Here is a 24,140-nt window from a genome sequence, read left to right as displayed (position 1 = left end):
TATTTCTTTAACAGTGCTCAAGAGTGTGCCGTGCATTCTGAGTCTTTGGCTTCTCTCTCTCTCTCTCTCACACACACACACATGCTTGCACACACATTAGTGATCCTGGGTCTAATTTTCAAAAGCACACAGATGATTTAGGAATACCTGTCTCCTTGATTTTCACTATGACTTGTCACCAGGACTTGTACTCCTACGTCACTGTGGCAGTTTGGTAAATCACACCCACTGTCAACAGAATTCTGTGAGATGGCCAGAAAAATCAAATGACAGAATAATAAAGAGCTAAAAATCTCATCACACTCCTGCATCCCTCACAGACTTTAAGTCAAATTGAATTACATCCATAGGAAGAGGAAATGGTTAACGATTACCTATTTTTATTGCAAAGACCATGCTGCAATCCTCCTTGGTAACTGTATCCAAGACAGCATCTTTCCTTCCACCTACAGGCAAGTTAACAGATGCCTTCTTAAGATCATGATCCAACAAATCACAAAGCATGTGGAGGTTTTCCTAATGACTTATTAACAAGTTTCTTAGGATCCCCACACTTACTTACAGAAAGAAAGGTTACAATGGGGAGAAGATGCTAGTGAAATTATCAGTAATAAAATCAATGCAGATCAGAGACACTATGGATAAAACCCGTTTTCCTTCAAAACACTGCTCTCCCTGCAGATCTATATAATGAAGCAGTTGGTCATTTATAATCACATTTTTATACTCCTTTGCCAGCCATTAGGGGTTTTAAATGAGTTGGTGAGATGAGGAACAAGTTGCACAAACCAATTCACTAAAGGCTTCCTCCCCTCCTACTTAAACTGTGGACTAATTCACATTTCCTGTCACCAAAGTGGGCTGTTCTCTCTCTCATTCTCTTTAGCTCATGCCTCCCATTCACTGCTAGGCAACCCCAGCAGTAAATGAGCTAGACACTGCTAGGGCCAAGATTTTCAATAGGAATCAACCTGCCCTGCCCTTCAAAACCACACCCAACATTTTGTGCCCACAATTTTGAGAGGGCAAACAATAGAATTCTGACATCTCCCCATCACCTGGCAATCCTATTGTCTGGAAGAAGAGAAGAATATGGAAGAGACATCCAAAGTGGCTCAGAGAAGAGGATTTTGTCCTCTTAAGATTTATTTTTCAGACACAATAGGAACGAACCCACAGTTTGTCCCCAATTCAGAATTTAACCTGGAATCATTCCCAAAGTATAAAAACACTCAGTTAACTTTCTCTGTGTGTTTGCTTTCACACTGTCACAATCTCCTGCTCTCCCTTGATATTTCGGGGTCAATAATCCTTTGAGAATTGCCTTCCTGGTGGTATTTTCGACCGAAGGCATTAAGTCTGTAGGCCAGCTTCCTAGATGCTGAAGAGCAGGAAAGGAGTTTTGTAGGGGAGTGGCTGGCTGAACTCTGCTTGAATTAATCATTTTGAGGCTGCTGGGATGTAAATTGTGTTGTTAATGAGCCCAGAGGCACACAGCGCCTTATAGAGGAGTCTTTTCAGCTATTTTAAAATCAGAATGAATAAACAAATAGAAGGATGATTTCCAGCCCAATTTCTAGGCAAAAGAATTCTGAATAAGTATCGAATCCCATGAAGGCTCCCAGGTCTGAGCTTACTCCCTTCGCCTGCTGGAATACTAGCTCTCAGTCTGGCATGGCAGGACTCACGCATATGAAACCAACCTGAAGGCTGATTACATTTTGGCACAAACAGAACTCATCAAACATTTTTGAAAGGTGGGGAGGAGGAAAGATGATTTCCGCTCAGAAATGGCTGCAGTTAACAGGCTTCTTGTGTTTAAGCCATAAGTCATTTTCTTCTGCTTAGCAACCAATGTGTTCCAGTATGTCACCAGCCCCTCGCACTGGCTTTTTTAATATTGGAAATTGCACTGTCTCTCTCCTGAGTGGCCTGTGTTCTCCACAGACCGTTTATGTGCGGAGTTATTATTTTCAATACTGCGCACAAGGTGCTTGGTGCTGTCAAAACATATAGGGAGACAGTGGCTAGATTTGCAATACACATTTGCAATACTGAAGTTGGACCCTTATGTCAATGTACCCCAGGTATCCAGAAAGGAAATGTTCAGGAAAAGAAATGCAGGATTTACCTGTGTCATTTTGCTAAAATTGTGTTAATTTACAAAGATTAGCTCCATCATTGCTAAAATTTAACTTTTTTACAATGAATATGATTACTCATTATTAATTATTTGCATTACCGATAGGCCTGTGTGTTGGCAATATCCAAATTTAGCACAACTCACTGTGCCAATACGGAGAAGGGATTAGTATTTTTAATGGATAGCGCTGCGATCATATCCATAACGGAAGTTTTCTTTACAATTTAGAGGAACATAGGTGATTTATATTGCACCTTCTAAAACTAATTGACTATAGAATATTACAGAAGGAACAAATTGTCTAGCCTATGAGTTAATATTTCATCAGATATTTTACATTAATGGTGCCCAAACTGTCCTAATCTGCCAGAAACAAATAATAATAATAATAAAAAATCAGTCTAGCCAGTTATATATTAAAAAATTCCAGTTACAAATTGTGGGTATTGTTCTGCTGCCAAAACTCCCATGGATTTCATCGGAAGGAAGCTTGGGTCCTGGAAAAGAGGTTTCCAGTTTCCAGAGGTTCTATCAGACAAACAGTTGTGTTCAGGTGGAGTAAAGATGGTAGAATCTTCAATACAATTTAATTTTACAATGAGTCATTCATACAGCTATCTTCCCAAATGTTGGCACAATGGAAACACTACAAGAAGATGTGAAGTAAATAGGGATCATAGACAAAGTGAGGCATGAAGGTTGGGAATTGTAAGAACTGGTAAGAAGCAATGACCCCAGATTTGGGAGGTGTAACTCTGAGCGTGAGTGTGGCTATGTAGTTAGAACAGTAACCCATCCATAGAGGTGGCTAGAGTTGAGATGAGGCAAGGACATACGTGATTTTCATTTTGACTTGGGTTTAAGTGCGGGCTGGAAGTTAAAAATTATGGCAGGGCGGGCGGTTAGCTTTGGATTAGAGGATGCCGAAATCTCACCAGCTGTCCCTCACAAGGTTTCTGCTCCTATGTGTGAAATCTCATGAGAACAACTATTCTTGAGCGGTCTCCTCAATCACCTGAATACAGGCTCCTTTCAGTTCCAGACCCAACCCAGAAAATAACTTTCGGGGCAGCTTCGGAAGCTGGAATTCAGATTTCAAACCATATGGCAGTCAAAGGGGTTCAGATCTGAAGGTCTGGTTGGGACACATCTCGTATGGTAAGCCAGGGCATGCACAGTCACAGCTGACTGTTCTATGCCTAAATCCTCGGCGGTGCTGAAATTCCTACTGGGCAGCTGGTGACATCATACACTGAGCTAAGACTCCTGAGACACAGGTAAGGACAATGCCATCCTCAGTTCTGGATTCCCTTGCTTTAGTCACAACAGCAGTTGCTTAAATAAAGCTTTTATGTTTGTGAGATTAATTTAGACGGAAGCTGGAGGAGAAGCGTGGTAGCAACGACTTCTAAGAGCAGGGGCGGGCAAACGTTTTGGCCTGAGGGCCGCATCGGGTTTTGAAAATTGTATGGAGGGCCGGTTAGGGGAGGGCGTCGTGGCCCAGCCCCCACCCCCATCCGCCCCCCCCAGGACTCCTGCCCCATCCAACCCCCTTGTTCCCTGACGGGCCCCCCCGAGATCCCTGCCCCCCCGTTCCCTGTCCCCTGACCGCCCCTGGAACCCCTGCCCCTGACTTCCCCCTGCTGCCCTATCCAATCTCTCCTCTCATTCCTGGCGGCTCCCCTGGGACCCGTGCCCCATCCAACTACCCCTTCTCCCTGTCCCCTGACCGCCCCCGGAACCCTTGCCCCTGACTGCCCCCCGCCGCCCCATCCAACCCCTCCTCTCATTCCTGACTGCCCCCCGCCCGGGACCCCTGCCCCCATTCAACCCCCCTGTTCCCCGCCCCAATCCCTATCCACACCCCCGCCCCCTGACCACCACCCCGAACTCCCCTGCCCTCTATCCAACCCCCCCTGCTCCCTGCCTCCTTACCGCGCTGCCTGGAGCACCGGTGGCTGGCAGCGCTACAGCCGCGCCGCCCAGAGCAGCAGGACAGTCAGCCACGCCGCCTGGCTGGAGCCAGCCATGCCGTCACCACTACGCAGCACAGAGACCGGGTCAGGCCGGGCTCTGCAGCTGCGCTGCCCCAGGAGCTCACAGCCCTGCTGCCCAGAGCATTGCGCCGGTGGCACAGCGCACTGAGGCTGTGGGGGAGGGGGAACAGCAGGGGAGGGGCCAGGAACTCAGAGGCCGGGCAGGAGGGTCCCGCGGGCCGCAGTTTGCCCATCTCTGTCTTAGAGAGAAAGCTGTGAAAATTAATGAATTAATGGCTAGCGCTGCAGAGTCCCTTTAAGAAAAATTAGTTTTGTTCTTGTAATTAGTCTTTTGCTTGCTGGTCCTTTCATATGGATTTTGCCATTTGGTTCTGCATATTTTATTGGAGTAAAACTGTGAGTTATTTAGAGAAATGGTCTGTTTGCTCTTGTAAGGAAAGAGACCAAAGAGAGTTCAGAGTCTGCAAATTTCAAATCAATTTCTCATCTATAACCGGGGGAACGTGGAAAAATCTGCCCCCAAATTCAAACAAAAGGCTCCCTTTTATTATAGCAATTGAACAGAAACCACAAAGGGGAGGTTCTCATTTTTAAAGAAGGCTGTCTTCCTTTAAAATCCTAGTTACAGGCATAATTCTGTGTCCTACCTGCAACACCGCTGGAAATAAAGAGGCCATTTCAGGCTAGGATCAAACATGTCTTAAGATAATTGAAGTATTTGCCAATAACTTTTTTTTGGTTTAAACAATCTATTGGTTTTTAAATAAACATGAAGAAAAAATACACATGTAGCTGAGATTTTCTGAAGGAAACTTGGCTGATTCTTCCTATCCCTTGGAGCTGGGGCTCTCAGGAGAATCGGCTTATTTGGAAGACTTCCACCACTACCTGAAAACTGGTTCAGCGAATGGTGGGAACAGTGGCTTTTGGCCTTTCCTCTCCCAGTCTCTGGCAGAACCAGGAGGTGCAAATGCAGGTGTAGTCCCTGTGAGAGCGGCTGGCAAGGCCCTGAAATCTTGACTCTTTTTCTTTCTCCCAGGCTGAGCAGAGTTTGAACATAGCAGTGCTGCACTTTGCAGTGAGGAGCTGTTCAGTAAACACTGGGCCACCCAAACCCATGTTCTCCATTGCTCCACAATCAGTTTTTCCACTCAGTTGCAGTCTCTATTGACAGTGGTGAGTTTTTGATGTTGTCTGAGACTTTTCCGGAGGACAATAAATGACAGTTAATAGCAGAGAAAGTGATGCCACAAGAACATTTTTTATCAGTTGGGCAAGACTTTGGGTTGAAGGGTAGGCAGAGTACGGGCAGGGATTGGAACCAGGGTTTAAACACACAGCCTGAAACTGGGGCCTGGGCTGGGAGTCCAGTCCAAAAAGTTTGGCACTACTTAAACCTATCTTGGAGCTGCAGCACAGGACAGTCGGGGAGCAGCTGTACAGGCAGGCTATGGAAAGGGTCTCCTGTGTAGGGAGTGGGCAGACCAGGGAGAGCCCTCAAGCTCTATGTTTATGTGGAACACAGGCCTCAAATTTATTTGGAGTAAGTGGTCTCCAAGCACAAGTGGTGTGAAGGGGTTGTGATCACTCTACCAGGCCATGGGTTGGCTTAGAGGCCCAGGAGTGTCTCTGGAGGGTGAGGAGGACAGTGCTGCAGATCTCGGCCTTACCCTCGGAGGTCACTGATGGATTTCATCTTCCCAACTCACATGTACTTCACTTGCATTGATCCTGATGGTTCAGACATTTCCCTTCAGCATCACATGACAGACTTGCCAGCTCTCGCAATTTTACGGCAAGTCTCGTCAGATTTCGTGTTTTTCTGCCAGACCAAGGGGCAGGGCAAGGGAGTGATGTCCAAAGCTGCGAGCCCTCCCCTGAGAGCACCCTTCACCACGCGGCGAGTGTATGGATTCTGATCACGGATGGAACTAGCAAATGCAGAGACACGTGGGTTTTGGAAGGAATGTGGTCAGGTGGTCAGACCAAGATGTCAGGAGCCAGGACTCTTAGCTTCCAGCGCTGCCATTGATTCACTTTAAAAGTGTAAGCAAGTCATAGCCCCGCTCTGTGCCTCAGTTTCCCCAGCTGAAAAATGGGGATGTTTATAAAGCACATTGAGATCTTTTGGGGGGGGTATTGTAACAGTAGAGCATATGGGTTAGCCCATGTTAGCGCAAGACATTTATTAATTGTAATAAAGATAATAAAACTTCACTGGACTTTTTCAAATACAAGATAACATTCAGTTCACTTTGGGTTCTGGATGAAGATTAATGTTACTCCTTTTATCTGAACTGGTTTTCTTCCCCCTAAAGTAACCTCTCGTCCTTCTGAAAAAAACGTTTGCTACATATGACGCTTCTTTGTATGACACCTTCTCAGTTACGTTGCAGATTTCATCTTGTCCTTTGGTCCTTTTCTATTTCTTTTTGTTCTGTGTTTGTGCAGCACCTAACACAATGGGGTCAAGGTCCAGGAGCTGGGCTCCTAGGCACTACGATCATACAAATAAATAAATAATGTTAGATCCCAGAATAGACACTCTCATTCAGAATCAAAGTGGCCAAACTGAATTGAGGCCACTTTAATTCTGAATGAGCGACCACACATGGTTGTAATGTGGTTTAATCCATTTTACATTCACAGCTTTGGTGAATTCAGATTAATTTTCCCGAGTGTCCCCATGTAGACAAGGCCAAAGCCTGTTTCGCTGGAAATATCCGTCTGCTCATACCAACGCCACCTCTTGGAGCAGAATTGCTTCCTGCAGCTGCAGCAGAGTTGCCAGGCTCTGTTCTGTCGGACTGAAAGAACAGGAGAACTCTTTGGAGCCGCTCGGAGAGGCAGATGAGTGGCATTTGCTTGGCACCTCCACTACATCATCAAACATACAGGTTCAGACTTTGAAAATCAAGATTTGGGGAAAAAGGTTGTTCGTTTGTATCTCTTTCACCTGAGCCTGTGTGTGCTTGAGCGGCCAGCTGTGGTATATATTGTAGCCTACATACTCCACTGGTATTTGCATGTATGACAAACTCAAGCTGTGAAGCATTGTGTAGAACATCTCCCCTCCCCCAACGCAACCATGCTCCGAGTGTATTGAATTAAATGAGGACGTGCCATAAGTAAGGCAGTCTGCTGCTCCTCCCCTACAAGCTGCTGGCATATCTTGTGGTCTTCAGTTCTTTCAAAGCACAGATAAAAAAATGTATCCACTTCCCGTGCCCTAGAACAGACTAGGGGGTTAAAAGAAATCAACATTAGGGCAGCTTATATATAACTAAATAAATACATAAACTTGAGTGCAGGGCATGGATGCACCTTCTTTCATTGAAGTACTAAATAAAGTATCGTTTCACAAGTTTTTCAGCCACAATGGCAGTTCTCAGAAAGCCTGATCTTTATGTTACAGTGATGGACACAGTGACAGACAAACAGAAGTGATGGGGAAACCATCTCACCTGGCACAATGAACCCAAGTTTCTCAAGTCCATGGGCAGGGGAGTTGTTTAGTAAAACACACAGAATTCTAATCTAGCCTTTCTTCTGAAACATTCCCCAGATCTGCTGACAGCCGTGAATTTCCCCCCCCCCCCCGAACTCTACTTTAGTCAAGAATACAAGATGTTGTCAGCATTTTAACCACCATTGTCTCAACCTGCTTTGAACAGGTATGCAAAACATGGTTGTTAAAACACTTGCTGTTGGTCTGTGCTAGTGCTCTCACTATTGCTTTCACTATGGAGTTCCATCACCCTCACCAGAAGCGGGGCATATTTCAGTGCCCTAGAGTTACTAGGTACTGAATATAATATATCCGCTTCTCCAGTAAAGTAGTAGACCAGAAGTGCCATTGCTTATTGATCTCTTTGGATTATCGGAGAAGCAATTTTCAAAATTGGAACATACCACATTAGACTATTGTGGTCAGTCCAGTAATCCTGTCCTGCCTTTTATCATGCTTCCAACGGGGGCAAATGAAACCATAACAGTGCCTACCAACCTATGGAATTCACTGCCACAAAAGGAGATTGCGGAAATTATTGTGGCTGCAGATTACAAAAGGATGAGGGATTTTATGACCCGAAATGTCATTCCCTGGTACGCAGCTAGGATGAGGGGCATCACATGTCCTGTGATTCCCAAAGCGGCCAAGACACACACTGGGGCACAACTAGCTCGGCACACTGCTTATCCTCCTCTGAAGCATCATGCACTGGCCACTGCTGGAGGAAGAAGTTCATGTGCAAATTAAGTGTGAGCATGTGTCTGCCACATGCATCCATCCCTCTGCCCTTTCCCAGTCATGCAGCCCCAGCAGACTGCCCAGGCAGTCCTTCTGCCCCCCTTCAGTTCCCTCCACCTCACTCCTAACCAGCCCCTTCATCCCCCTGCTGCACTGGGGACCAGGTGGGAAACTTCCACTCCTCCACAAGCCTCCCAGTTGCCATGGAAACACTATCACGCGCTCCAATCCCAGCCCTCCCTAGCTCCTGAAAGGCTAAAGGGAGGGTGATTGAAAGGAGCCGGTGACGGCACAGATCTTGGGATAAACTGCCAGGCAGTGCAATCGCCCTCCCCGTGTCCTGCCTTGTCACCCCGCACAGCATAACCCCCCAAGCCCTGCAACCCGCCCCCCACATATGCATCGCAATCCCCTATCCACCCCTAGTAGTGCAACCCCCAGCTGCGCTGCAATCCCCTATGCGCCCTACTAGTGCAACCCCCATGTGCCCTGCAATCCCCTATGCACCCTAGTAGTACAACCCCCATGTGCCCTGCAATCCCCTTTGCACCCCTAGTACTGCAAACCCCCAGATGCGCTGCAATCCCCTATGCACCCCTAGTAGTGCAACCCCCATGTGCCCTGCAATCCCCTATGCACCCTAGTAGTGCAACCCCCAGATGCGCTGCAATCCCCTACGTACCCCTAGTACTGCAACCCCCAGATGCGCTGCAATCCCCTACGCAACCCCCTCTCCTACGCCCCCCCAACCACTGCACACCCATGCCCTACACTGCACTGCATATCCGTGCCAGTCCTCACGCCCCCCGCGCATTCGGTGTCCCCCCAGTGCAAGCCCCCCCGGCACACCCCGAGGCGGAGCGGCGCAGACCCTAACGCAGCTCGCCCCCGAGGCCGGGTGGGTGTCCGTGGGGGCGGCGGGGGAGGAGGGGTCCTGCTGCTAACGGGGTTCAGCATCCTCCGGCAGGGGGGAGGGGGCGAGTGACGTCAGCCGGGGCTGGCCCACGCGGGCTTGGGACCCGCTGCCCCGGGAGGCGGGCGGTGCAGAGCGGCCGGGGGAGCGCGCGGGCTGCACCGAGACCCTCCGCCCCTGCCGCCTGCCCCGGCAACTCCGCGGCCCTGCGAGCCCCGCCCAGCGAGCCCGCCCCCCCATGGGCTAGGCACCTGGCGAGCCTGTCCGCCGGCCGGCAGCGCCGGGCTCCCGCGAGCCGGAGACGCGGCTCAGGTGCACATGGGGCTGGCTGGTGCCTGGCGGGGGAAGCGCGGGGCTCCGGCGCTTGGCACAGCGACCTGACGGGAGCGGGACACCCCGGGCAGGAGAGCTCTGCCCCCGTCTCTCCGGCCCGCCCTCCCCCATGTGGGGCTCCGGCTAGACACCGCCCCGGTCTCTGCTCCCCTCTGCTGCCCGCGGGCAGGAGCCGGGGGTGCGCCTCACCCGAGCGGGGCTCGCCAGCGAGTCCGCCTGCCCCGCTTCGTTTCCCCCCGCGCCGTGTGAATCTCTGCAGCAGGGATGTCTCGGTACCCAGCCGCTGCCCCGCGTCCAGCCCGCTGACATGGAGTACTCCGCTCTGTAGCCTACCTTGCAAGCCAGGCAAAGAGAGCGCAGGAAGAAGCCACCGAAAACAACCCTCTTTTTGAACCTGTTGTGTAACCGTGGGGCGGCACGAATGGCTGGGGAGACGAAGATCTGATCCTAAAATATTTGAAACGTGACAATGTGGATAAAACAGCTTTTAGCAATCAGGTAAGAGGCGCGAGGGCACTTCCCCCCCCTGTTGATTTTTGATTCTCATGAGTTTGTGTAGCTGGGTTCCTGGGATCGCATTTTTAGACATTTTTCCCCCGTAGTTGGCGTGGATGGTACAAGATGAAATGACCTTTTGCTTCCTCCGTTTAGTTTTCGCCAGGCTAACGTCTGTAGGGCACTTTCTCTTGCAGAGTGCTGGTGAATCAATACATTGTAGAGAAATCGGTTTAGTTAAGGATTAGACCTGACACTGCCAACCATGGTCAGTAGTTACTTTTCAGCCGAAGTGTTGATCTGGTTTGCCCTATCCTTGGAACTTTAGTAGGACCAGATTCCGATATTGGGCTAGCGAGTATGAAAATGCAATGGTATGTGGAATCAGTGTATTTCAATCTATGCACCCATGTCCTTATATAGTTCTATATAGGCGCAGTCCACGCACCAAGAAAATACCTTCTTCAAGCATATTGAGGATGTCTTTACAAAAGTATGCATATACCCAGATATATAAAAACATTGCACAGAGGTTTTATCAACATGCTGATGGCTGCAGTGATGCTGACTGAAAAACTGCACTTGTTTAATTCGTGTGTCTGTATAACTATCTGTTTGTAAATAACCATGTATATACATACACATGTGAATATACTGCATAGGTTGTACAAATGTGTATGCAACAGTCTGTACGTACACATGGAAGCATATACACAGACATCTTTGTTTGATATATTTTTGTATTTGTATGTTTAATTAGAAGGAAACAGTGCATGAATAGAGCTGTATAATAAAATAACTCTAGCATGTAAGTATCTCCCTGTTCATCATCTTTTAAGAGGGGAAGAAGAAAACAATTCTTTCTCTTGCCTCTAAAGTGATACGTTGAAATAAATCATTGGGATTCAGATATTAATTTGATAAAAGGATTTCTGCATATAGGTATGCAGTATTTACACACATATATAAATTACAAGTGCTGATGAACATCAGACATGCTAAGGATAAGTGGTACCAGCTGTTCTGAAGGCTTAACTTCTGTGTGCAAGTATTTGTGTTCCTTGGAGAGTGAACGTTTTGATACTCTCTGTAGAGTGATGGGGGGAAATTGTGAAAGCAAATGTGTTTTTCTTATGTCTCTCCACTGGGATGCACTAGACTCTTGCTTTGGACAGAGAAAGAAAGGAAAAGGAACCAGATTTTATGAGCAAGCTCCCACCTCCGCTAAAATCTTTCCAAATCCAGTGAATGATGATAGAGATTCATTGCAAAGCTATGTGACTCAATAGTCTGTTTTGGGGGTTGTATGTGTGTGTGTGTGTGTGTGTGTTTGCATTAACCATTATTCTCAGACTGATATATGTGTAAGTCTGAGAGTAATGGTTATAATAGCACACTCTTTATAATGCAGAAGTAAAGTCCTAATCTTGTAAAATATTCCAGGAAGTTTCTATGTAAGAGTAGACATAGTTTGTTTATTATACCAAGATAGTATCAACCTGATGTAGGATTATGTAGGAGTTTTCCTGTCACTATGGAAGGACATAAAGTGCAGTGTTGCAGTGAACATTCCAATGAGCATATTTGGTAACATTTAGCAAATCTGTTTCACTGAACTGTACTAAATAAAGGCCGTTTCACACAGATTGTGTGAATCCAGACGGCTTGTCTACTTTCAGAGGAGTACTCATACAGACGCTAGTCTTTGTTCCAGACAAAATGGAAATGCTCATTCATTATGACTGATCCCCTATCAAATTTAGTGTCTAATTTGCTCAGTGCTTTGCCTTCTGCCTCTTGTTTTCTATGAACTCCCGAAGCAGTAATCAGAAAACTCGCAATGCTTCCAGGTGCTTCTTTAGTACAGTGAAAGGTATCATGTGATTACTGCTGGTAGGAAAGGAGGTAAGTAGACAGACAGACAGACAGATGGGTGCAAGTTTTAGATTAATCAAGAACTACAATTCAAGGGGAACAGAATCTAAGTGTTATGTAACACATTTCTATTACTGCTGCAAAGTCATCTGGCTGAAGTCTTGTTCTTACTATGATGCTGCATATAGGAAGCAAAAGCATAATTCTTTCTGCTGATGTTTGAATAATTAAAAGAATCATTATTTTTCTTTACTTTCATTGTGTTTTAGTGGGGTTAAATTTAAAGTGGCAATATAGAAAAAATGACCAGTGAAGAATACTACGTTGCTCTATGATTCCCAGCAAGACATGCCTAAGTGAAATTAAAGAGGATTGTACTATGATTTTGGTCAAATGGGTAAGGTAGAGTTTAAGTCATGAAAATAAGCTGTGACTGCTGTTTGGAAGAACGTTATTAATGTGAATGTTTTTATTTTCCTGGTGGGACAGTCATATAGCCTCTTCCAGGCTCTTGCTGTAGGGAGCTGTGGGTCCAAGTGTCTGCTGGACAGAGTTCTCTGCTCATTCCAGCTTGCTCCCCTTTGCATGATGGTTTGCTTTGCTGTGTAGCACCAGTACAAACCACTTATAAAATTGTGCTATGCAGCTGTCACCCTGCAATTGAAAACTGGGGGAGGAGGGCTGTGAGGCTGCTGAAATGGACAGGTTGAGATGAAGGTAGTGAACCATCCTAACCTAGCAGGGGCATTGATAACATGAGACAAGAGGTCTTTTCCATCACTTAGTCATTGTGTGTCTGCAGCACAGACCTGGTCTCATTAGGAACGGGGCTTTTTTTGTTGATGGTGAGCCTTGAGAGGCCAACAAAGTAGGCAGTGTGGACTGAATTTTGAGGGAGCTGTGTTTAGGATATCAGAGACCTTAAACATCTGATCCAAAGCCCTTTGATGCTAATGGGGGCTTTCCCACTGACTTCACTGGGTTTGGGACCAGGCCCTTAGAGAGAGAACTGTCCATTGACTTTTAATCAAGCTCTCGCTTAAGCTCTGGAGTATGGAGAGGTTTTATTGTTTATTTTTATATATTTTATATGATTTTCCCTGAGCTCTATTTCTTACTGTGAGGTTAATATATACACAGCCACCCCCTATATCTGGAGTGGTGACAGCCACGTGATTAATTCAAGAGCCAGGTGCCCAATAAATGTATCATGCACCTTTGACCGCATCCCCTGCCCTCTGCCCACAAGTCCGTCTTCCTGCACCTATTGTAACATCCCAGCCCTTCAAGCATCTTCAGGCTGTCACAATCAATCAGTGAGGGAGATGCTGTTTAGCAGCAAGGCTGAGGTCTTTAATGTGTCTGTGGTATGCAAATTGTGTCCACAATGACCCTATGGAATTACTGCTAGGTCAAGTATGAAAGCTATTTTTCATTGCTTCTCCCAACTTGAATTGACTAGAAGGTGAAGGCAAAAGTGAAGTAGGCAGGGTTGTGGTGTCAGGCTGGAATTTGCAGAAGACAATACTCATGGAAACATCGCAGACCTCTGCTCTTCAGTGGTTAAGCCTTAAACTGTCAACAGGAAAGCCCTGGCTATCACTTCCCTCTCCTGATCACTTTAGGGATTCCTTTGTTATTCCTCTGGAGTCCCACACAAATTTCCATCTCCTTGGAACTGTAGTCCCTGCTTGGCCTTATCAGCTCTCTCTCTCTGCCTCTGTTTTATTTTTAATAAGAGATAACAAGTAACTTTACTCCTAACCTTTTCTGCTGCTGTAGCCTTTCTCGCCAGCTTCCGCTTCAACTCTAATTATGTTCTGGCTTTATTTCTGACCTTTCCCCTGTAATTTTTCTCATTTTCCTTGAAGAGCCACTAGGGAAGCAACATCAAAAAAAGCAAAAGACCCTTCCAGCTCCCAGCTCACCCCAGCACCTTCTCCCCGTCTAGGCCCCGATGACTGAGAGGGATGTTTCTCTGGTCCCCCAATAAACTGATATCTCCTGCTCCAAGGGCAAAGCTGCAGGGTCTGCAGCAGCAGTTGACAGCTTGGAGACCAGTTGTGCTCCTAAAGCAAGTAGGAACAAGACTAACTCCTAGACTTTTAACTCTAGTTCATCTTCAGTTCTAGCTTCTCCATTTTTTAAAATGGGAACTTTCCACTTCCAAAATTCTTCTGGGGAGAGAGAGTGAGTGATCCTCAAGACACCCAATCTCTTTTAACAATTTTCTAATTTCCCCCCAGCCACTGAGAGCTTCCATTAATAGTTGTTATCCTGACCAGCTCTGCAACTACCCTGATCCATCCCATCCCACTCAGAGACATGATCTATAGTGCCATGTCCAGAAATGAGATTGTCCTATGGTAAATTGGACTGCAGCTATGTATGTATAAACCCAACAAAATTGGGGTTTCACATATTAGCTCTTTTTTCTTTTAGCTGTAGCTGTGAACGTTCCTTCTTTGGGTGGAAATTGGGTATTTTAAACAATATTGCATAGTCTTTACAGCATTTTCAGATCAAAACCTATTGGTGGTATAAATAAACATGTTGCCTGCAGTTTCCCTTTGGTTACGTAAAACAAGCCCCTAAAAACATATAACCTGGCATATTTGTGTTGAGATAACTTTATGGGCACTATAGTTAGTGCTGAAACAAAAAGTTAATGTGCATTTCTCACATCAAGTTCACATAGATTCAGCCAGCCATCAAAGATGTGAACCTTGCATGCTCAGTGCTAGTGTGAATACCAAATATCGGGAGTTAATGGTTTCCACTAAAGAGGTCTTCACTTCTAGTAAATCCATGCTGTGTCTGAGTCCCAGCAAGCTGTTGCTGGATGAATTGATTGCCACAGAAATTCATCTAGTGTCAGCGACTATGATAGTTATCAGCTACAATAATACTTGAATAAACTGCACTTTTATGCAGCAGTTCATACCTTGTAACAGGCAGCAATTTCACAGATGAGAAAAAGGGAGATGTGCTGATATTAACACCCCTCTTCCTGATGGTATGAATAATTGTTGTAATAATATTGGAATCATCACAGGATTGCCTTTTATTGTGTGTATTCAACAGAGTGATAGCTGGGAAGCCGGCTGAGTCACTGAGCAGGAACCTCATCCTGCAGATGCTTTGGAGGCTTTTATTCAGTTCCCTGGGCTGAGAGCGCCTAGGAGCTCCATAGAGATTGTACCTCGTGTTCTCCAGGGAGGGGTCCAGCTTGCATTTCTCTCCTATGCTCGAACCATGGAGCAGCAGTGATTTCTGCATTAGACATGCCTGAGTGCTGTCCTAAAATGCTGGCCCTAGGAAGGCTTCTTGCCAGTCCAACGTTCGCTCACACAATAACCCACTGATTCCTAGATTTCCCCAAGTCGTCTTTTGGAAGTGTGCACTGTCGCTCATCCGTATCCATCCAAATGATACCTTGGATTGTTGTATGGATAAATGCGACGTTAGAATGATCAACTGGCGGCCCATCTGCTCCAGGCTTTTGAACAGTACTGCTTCAGTTTGCCTTATATAACAGTCATATGTTTAAACTAAGTCATTGCTAAATTTTCTTCAAAGGGTAACGTGCAAGCGGAGTCTAAACGGCTGTGAAGATTAGCTCGGAAAGCCGACTGTATGCCGGATCTCAATGTTTCTGTTTGAAGTCTGGCCCAAGAGGCCTCATTGTTACCCAGTGCCGTTTATGTATGTATACAAGCAGCGGAGAGACATGAGCGGAGCTGCCTAACTCAGCAGCTTTATAGGATATATGTGGCCGCTCTGGGCATGTCTGAGATTCATTATGAAAATATGCTTACACCTTTAAACATCGCTAATAGGAGACTGACTAGGAGGAAATATTAAGTGAATTAAATATGCACAGCCTGGAAGAATGGAAGACACGGTTCTAGTGTGCAGATACCATACAGAACGGAGGAAAGCATTACTGTAATTAGTTAGGAGTGATGATAAACGGTTTACAGTAAAGCAAGACCAGTCCAGTTTGGATACTATAAAAAGAACCCCTTCTGCCTCCCCCTCCTCCACAAAACAAACCGTCTTGCCCAGGACCAACCAGGGAATGGATCCACAATGTAAGATAGATGGTGAAATTCAGACTCCTCAATATCTTCAAGTCCCAGCTTGGCAAGCACCTCTTGGGTTCTTAAACTGGGTGCTACCACTCCTAAGGGACACTCAGAGAAGCCTAGCAAAAATGAGGTGGGGATGGATGACGAAGGCTTTTTCTTGATTTTCCTTTGGACTTGCCAAAGATGGGACCTGGCTCTAAATGTCCAATACTGCCCACTAAATAGTCCCAGAGATGAACATCTCCCATTTTATGCATGGTGACACTGAGGCACAGAGAGCTCATGGCCAAGATTTTCAAAAGCGACCAGTGGTTTTGGGTGCCCAACGAGGCCTGATCTGTCTGAAAGTGCTGAGCACCTGGCTACTGCACTGAAGTCACTTTGAAATAGAACAAGTGTTTACCAGTTATAAATAGCTATAAGACGAACCTCTGAACCCAACTGCCCCTTTAAAGAAAAAGTCAGAACAGCAATGCATATTTCTTTTGACTCTCATTTTATTTTGACTCTGCTATAGAGCTTGATGGTTACAACTGACATCATTTCTTATGATAGGGATGCACTTAATTTAATTTCGCTCTGAACGATGTTGATGGAATTTGGACTGCTGAGAGGTTTAAACTCAATCTCTGTTGCCTGAACTTAACTGTGGGAGATTTACCCACCTTTATCCTTCAACATTAATTTTAGTTTTAGGGGGATTCTTTCTGAATTGATATTTTGCCTGGCATTGAATCTCTACTACTTTCCAGCTTTTATCAATTTCTTCTCTGGTCTCAGCATCTGCACTAGTCAATTCTGCATTAAAACCTGCCTCCCAGCATTTTCTTGGAATGGCTTTAAGCTGGTTAGTACATATCTATTAAGAGATACGTGCTTAGACACTATGGTGATGGGTGGCACTGTAAAATCCTAAGATAGATAGATCCTTAACTAAAAAATAATAGAAATTCTTCTTCCTGCAGCATATATTCAATAATTCTGGGAAGTATTTTAATTAAATAATACAGGGAAAGAGCTGTGTGGTTTTAGTATTACAGACCCTCTAAGAATGAACTGTTTTCAAGCAGACCCTTGACAGTTCAGCTCTGACCCAACAACATCAACGTCTCAGTTTCTCTAAGGTGCACAAGTCTATTAGGAAGCAGATCCTTTTTGATGAGGTTTACTAGGTAAATGAGTGAAAATGAGTGATATGGAGGAAAACACAATTTATATTAGCAGCATTGGTTGCCGTTACACAAGGGAGCATACAAACATTTCTGAAATAAACACAATGTCAAACCAAGGTGCATGGTACTCTTTAAAGAAAAGGTCTCTCTTGGCTTTCTTTCTCCTGAAGGGGATTACCCGTTGGCATTCCTTGGCTCAGAGCTTCTCTGGCCTAACAGGTTCCACATTACTGGGAATGAAGAAAACACGGAAGGCAGGTATCAGTGGGTGACTCAGGGTATAAAATGGGATTGAATATTGAGCAGTGAAGAATCATGCTATTTAATTTAATCTCATCTGTCTCTCAAGGTGTTTCTAACGTACCCAGTCACCATAGTATTTGGGCACAGGGGCTCACATGGCACAGGGTTGAACTTGCTAACTACAAAGTAAGAAAGAAATTTTCCCTCAGCTCATATTGGTGAGGAGCTTGAGGTCTTTGTCAGCTTCCCCTTGAACACTGAGCAAGGAGTAAAGATGGAGGGGGCTTAGGAGCATGAAGTCTCGGTCCTACTAGCAAAACTTTGGGACCTTCCTTACAGACTCCTTCTTCCATTACTCCTTCCATGGACTCTTGTCACCTCATGCTTCAGGTTTACACCAGCCTCTGGCTATTAGGGGTTAGTATGATTATCCCACATCTGCCTACTGCGGCGTTTCTTGCCCCTTATTCTGAAGCATACAGTACTGGCCACTGTCAGAGACAGGACTAGATGGACCTATATCTTCCCCTCAACTCCTTAGTTTTATTCCTAAATTAAACCTCCCAGTTCCCCCCCAGCAGCAACCAGCTGGGTCCAGCACCGACATCTGCTACCCTGCCTCAATGTTCTGACTGTTCCCCCTTCTAACTCCAGGGAACCTGGTCTCCAGAAAACACCTTGGGAATGTCCCTTAATACTCCAAATAATAGACATCCTGCAATTTCAGGGGAGCCTCAGTGCTTCCATTCTTCTCTTTCAAAGATTATTTAAAGAGAAACCTTGGTACCTAAGGAGAGCATGATCTGTCATTGCAGTGTGTCATACACATTAACGTTCATCTGAGCAGCAGCACCTGGAGGTCTGGAGAGTCACCTGAACCAAGCAGTTAGAAAAATCTTTTCTTCAAGGTTTTGAAGACTAATATTTCATCTGGAAGGCCCCTTTCCAAGGAGAACATTTCAGACCTAACAGGATGGATCAGTAGATAGTGGTTGGTTTGTCTGTGATTTCCCTGTGGATTTTAATGATCTCAGGTGTTGGCTCAGGCTAATTACTTGGTGAATTTGTAATGCTAGTTACAAGTTTCAGGGTGTGTGAGAACTATAAGGAGCAGAGAGCATATGGCAAAAGGGAGTTTAAGTTCCTTGCCCAGCCAACCCTTTCAGTCTCCTGATGTCCAAAGCTGGGATGAAGACATCAGAGGAGAACCCCAAATGCAGGGGGAAATAGGAGGAGTTGGAGATTAATTTCCTTAACATTTCCTTCTCTCTGTGCTCAATGATGCAGCATTTCTGATGCCAAGCAACAACCATAAAAGGGAGAGAAACCAGGCTTGCTAGAGATGGATGCACCATTGTGCCTGAAATAAGCATGATACCAGGCAGTGGGGACATTGAAAAGAAATAGAGGCAACTAGTATAGAGATAATGGCCTCTGCCAGAGTGATGCCTCAAATCTTATCATTGCCTGCAACAGCTCAAGTGGTGAGAAGGGGAAGAGACAGTCTGTGAGATCAGGGTTCAGCTGCATTACGACAACACTGTTTCTCAGCACAGGGTCACCCTCCCAGCCCAGCATATAGCCAGAGAGAAATGCTTCTGAGCTTGCTTCTCTTATAACTTGTGCAGATAGCATATTCCACTCCAGCTGAGCCCAGCCCCGCCCTCCCCACCTAGGCTGGGCTCTCTGACAATCAATGAAGAGAGGGCAAATACCTGAGTTAGATCTGCTGTTCAGGCCAGCTGCTGAAGGGGTCTATACACCAGGGGTATAGACCCCTTCTCTCATCTACAGGGGTTTAAACTGGACCTACTCCATTGATTTTTCTAGATTTACTCTGGTGTATCAGAGCAGAATCTGGCCCGTTACTCCCTCTCCTTCCATTGCCCATGGCAGTTATATAATTTTTTTATTTTAAGTTGTTTTGTGAATTCTAGGGCTGGTGGAAGGTGTGGACTATACACCCTGCCCTGCTGTGCCTCTGACCGTGTCTGGAGAACCCCCCTGTAGGGGTCAGAATGGAGCTCAGTTTGCACGGCCCTTTCTGCCCTTGGCTTTCGGCTCAGACTGCCAGCTGGGTTCCCAGTTTTGATTCTGTTTTTGGTGCTGTTGGGATCCGGGGGGAGGCAATATCTTTTATTGGACCAACTTCTGTTGGGGAGAGAGACAAGCTTTCGAACTACACAGAAAGCTTGTCCCTCTCACCCCACAGAAGTTGGTTCCAATAAAAGATATTTGTCCCACCATGTCTCTCTAACAGCCTGGGACCGACATGGCTGCAACTACACTGCATGGGACCCAGCAGACATTTTGTGTGGACACCTGAACATCTATTGATCTCATGTATTTAGCTGGCTCCCATCACTGCAGTGTCCGAGTGCCTTGCAGTCTAATGTATTTATTCTCACACCACCACTGTGAAGCAGGGCAGTGCTATTGTCCCCATTTTATAGATGGGGAACTGAGGCACAGAGAGACCAAGGCCCTAATCCTCAAAGGTATTTAGGCTCCTAACTTCCATTCAAATCAGTGGAGGTTAGACACCTAAATATCTTTGAGGATCAGGGTCTAGATTTGCTCAAGGGCCCATAGGAAATTAGAATAGCAGGAAATTGTACCCAGGTGTCTGAAGTCCCAGATTATGCCCCTAATGACTGGACTATCTTTCCTCTCTAATAATTGACAATATCTGCTGGCTTGTACTGAATTGAAGTTAGAGGATAAAAGCTACCATGTTCATTTGCTGATCTCCCTGAGCAATGCAGCACCCACCCCCTCTATGCTAGTTATCATGAAGACATTAAACTTAGGTAAAAAAAAAAAAAAAAAACTCTCTCTGGGCACAAAGCATTTGACATTGTTCCTAGAAATGTTCATTTTCAACTTTAATCTGAAAAGTGCCATCTCTGAAGAATTGTGGCTTATAAATACAAAGGGAGGAATTATATTTGAAGTCAACTAACGTGATCTTTTTTTTAAAAAAAAAACATGCTCTGAAGGTCTTTCTCACAAGCTGTAATTTTATGGAAATATTATTGCATCGGCAATTGCATTGTATTCTTTCTTATAATAGCTGCTGGTACCTAATAAATTCTGATGAGTAATACCACCAACAATTATAAATACAGTGCTCTTTTCACATGATACAGCATGTGAATTTGTGCTTGCTGCTGTAGGACATAAATGCCATTTCTTAGTGTTTCCTCTTGTTCTGAGCCCTTGCCTGCAAGTATCACAAAATGTTTCTGTATTTCTGTAATGAAGAAGGAGGCTCTGTACACATCCAGCAAGAGAAGTGTGGTGCACAGGCAGAAAAGGGGTATGAACTGAATTTACCTCTGAGCATGTTTTTAACTGCCCACAGTACAAAATGCTGTCAGTGCAATGTATGTATCGAAGCTGGGCAGCAGGGCCAAACACTGAAATGTTTCTCAGCCTTTAATCTAGTGAAATCCCTATCGAACTCCAAGGGAGTTTTGCCTGAGTAATGGCTCTGTAAAAACTGATTTAAAAAGCTCAGAATCTGGCCCTGTCTGTCAGTAGTAAAGAGCCTCTTGCAAAAGGAATAAGGTTTGTGCCGGCATGGTGTGTGTGAGCCTGTGTTTGTGAGCTGAAGGAGCGAGCGAACGTATGTGAGTGTGCCTCAGTCAGGCAGAAATGAGCGCACGAGGGAGCTTGTGCAGATGTAGCTGTGTGTGTGACAGAGGGCGTGTGTGGAGTGAGTGAGAAAGGAAGGAAGACGGGTTGTGTATGTGTGTGTGTGTGAGAGAGAGAGTGGAGGGCTGAGTATGTTTGAGACACTGTAAGTAAGAGGGGAACTGAGGGTTTGATCCTACACATTGAAGTCAGCGGTGCAACTCCCAGACTGGGCAGTTTTAGGCCCTGAGTGAGAATTGGAATGTATAAAGCTTTAATGGTATAAAATCCAAGACATGTGTCCCAGAACTTAAATGCAGCCACTTTCTAGTCTTTTTATTGTACACAAATAAAAACACGGTTTTATGGAATTTAGCCACAATCTCTTGGCAATCATTCACTCCCATCTATAGGGCACTTTAGCAAAACATACATTTCTACAGCAGCAGCAGGTTTTAAGAAGCACATTGCTATGATAAACTCTTAAGCATTGGTTTATAGCTCTATAAATAAGAGATGTGAATGGCAGGTTAGCTGAGTAACTATATTAGAAACTGTGGCACTCAAGAGTTACAAGGACTGGTTGATCACCCTTCAGGAAGCAAGACATGTCTGGGTAGCTTAAGAACAAATAGTCAGACCTGTATGTTTTGCCATTTTAATGTCTATTATTTAGGATAAGTGACAGAGCTTGGACTAGAACTCACAACTCCTAGCTTTGTACTTAGGCCCCTAGACTCGACCCTGCATGCTGTAGAAGGCTTAGTGCACCAGGTGTTCAGGTATTAGCAATGTCACCTTTTCCAGGTGTAATGTTTGCCTCCCTATAATTAGTTCCCTAAAATGACACAAGACCTTGTGTTATGATGTCACCTCCTCCTTCCCCTCAAACAAGGCTTTAAATAATGGAGTGTTAATTAATGCTAAATTGACATGGATTAGAACATCCACTTCAGTACCCAATGAAACTGCAGTGATTAATGCCATGGAAGCAAACAGGAAATGAATGAATAATCATTTCCTGCTTCTTCAGCAGTGTGATCAGACATCTACATCTGTCTCTGCCCATTTGGAATCACTTTCACTTGACCAGTTGAGGTGCCCCATTGTGAATCTCTGAAGAGCACGTGTGTGTCACTTACCCTGTGCTAAACCTCCTGTGTTTTTAATAAACTTTTTCTCTGCTTGGAACTTCACATGTTGGAATTTTTGATTTTAAAAAAGCTGCATCTCCAAAAGGAATAAGCTCATTTTGCTACAAACAGTTGACATTTAATAGATTTTCTCATGAATGAATGGGGGGATGCTTTACATGCCTTATTGTTCCTTGACTTTATAAGAGGCTCTGTACTTCTCTTTAGCACTGAACTTCTATGAAGTGAAAAATTCAAAACTTATTCTGGGTTCCAGTCAAAGTGACACATTCTCTGCCAAAATTAATTTCGATAGTTTTGATGCAACAGAACGGAAACATTTGTTACGGGCTTTACCTTGAGGCTAGGCAGCACAAATAGCTTTTAAGAGGAAAGGATTAAATTCATTATACTTTCCTTTCATCCTTCTCTGAACTGAAAAGGTCCAGGCCCCTAAGCATTGCAAACCTGCTGTCACGTGGACACGGCACTGGTCTCTCAGATCACACATGCCCTGGTGCTCCCAGCTGGACCTTCATTGTTTGCAGGTGCAAACAATTGTGGGGACAAGGTTGCTCCCATGCGTATTGTTGGGTCTTTCGCAAAGATAAGTTCTGTTCCCATCAGGAGCTGAGTTTACCCTGTTCTCTGTGAAAACATCTCATAGTGATGGTGAAGTACAGAAGACTGGACCAAGGGTTCTTGTATTTTAGAGGGGGCTGGGATTGACTCAATACTAGTTTCACGTTGGCCTGCGAGGCTCCAGTGAGTCCCCTATTCCCTTTTTTCCCAGGGAATGTAAGAGGGGACGGCCATAATGCAAGATGAGGTTATAGCTTTTCAGGTATCAGAAATTGCAGTATGATATAGATTAGCGATTTAGAGATGGAAGGGACCTATTAGATTATTTAGTCCATTCTCCCATAATGGTAGCACAGGATGATGTGTCCATGTAGGTAAAATCAGGTTGAGAAGATTCAACCACCCATTTTCACTGAAACTATTTGTTCAGGAGGAGTCTCTATTGGTTACTCAACTCATGGGGGTAGCCCCTTCTGGCCAAGTATTGCCAAGGGCGCATTGCCCTGTAAAACTTGCTCCAAACATATACAGTCAAAATAAAAGTGCGTGTATGGGGAGGATATTTTAGGCTCCTGCTCATAGTTCACAGTGAAGTCTGTCACCAGAGCCCAATCAAGGGGCCTAATTCTCCTCTCACATCAGTGTAAATTAGAAGTAACTGTTGAAGTCAGTGGAGTTAAACTGGTGTAAGATGGGTGCATTTGGAGTATTCTTGGGGGAAGAACTCTATGACAGGACACAGCTTGTGTTGCATGCACAAGCCAATGGTGCGAGGGGTGAGCCCTTAAGAACAGCACCTTCACTGCTGCCTTCACTTTCTGAAATCAAGAGCCAGATGGCTATTAAAGTCACTGTGACACCAGCGTGAATGCCTAGAACTAATGTGTGCAATGTGTCCCTGTGGTGCAATGTGTGCAATCTGTCCCCCTGGTGCAGTGTGTCCCCGTGGTGCAGAGTGTCCCCGTGGTGCAATGTGTCCCCGTGGTGCAATGTGTCCCTGTGGTGCAATGTGTGCAATTTGTCCCCCTGGTGCAGTGTGTCCCTGTGGTGCAATGTGTGCAATCCGCCCCCTGGTGCAGTGTGTCCCTGTGGTACAGTGTGTGAGATGTGTCCCCGTGGTGCGATGTGTCCCCATGATGCAGTGTGTCCCTGTGGTGCGATGTGTGCGATGTGTCCCCGTGGAGTGATGTGTCCCCGTGGTGTGTCCCTTTGGTGCGATGTGTCCCCATGGTGCAATGTGTCCCCGTGGTGCAATGTGTCCCCATGGTGCAGTGTGTC

At 45.5% G+C, this 24,140-nt stretch overlaps 1 protein-coding gene across 2 annotated transcripts in view; it reads left to right on the top strand.

The window, feature by feature from the left end:
• Positions 1–9,993: 9,993 nt before the first annotated feature.
• The window catches only part of AJAP1 (adherens junctions associated protein 1), a 107,571-nt gene continuing 93,424 nt past the window's right edge, over positions 9,994–24,140 (top strand). For both annotated transcript variants that reach the window (XM_024207886.3, XM_024207885.3), the window contains exon 1: positions 9,994–10,133. In XM_024207886.3, coding sequence (XP_024063654.2) covers positions 10,105–10,133 — 29 coding nt within the window. In that variant the 5' untranslated portion in view covers positions 9,994–10,104. The remainder of the gene's footprint in view (positions 10,134–24,140) is intronic.

This window comes from Terrapene carolina, unplaced genomic scaffold (genome assembly GCF_002925995.2).
Source record: "Terrapene carolina triunguis isolate 2854851 unplaced genomic scaffold, T_m_triunguis-2.0 Scaffold714, whole genome shotgun sequence".
NCBI classification, from domain to species: domain Eukaryota; kingdom Metazoa; phylum Chordata; order Testudines; family Emydidae; genus Terrapene; species Terrapene triunguis.
Note: the sequence above shows the minus strand (reverse complement) of the source record. Positions and strands in the feature narration are given on the sequence as shown.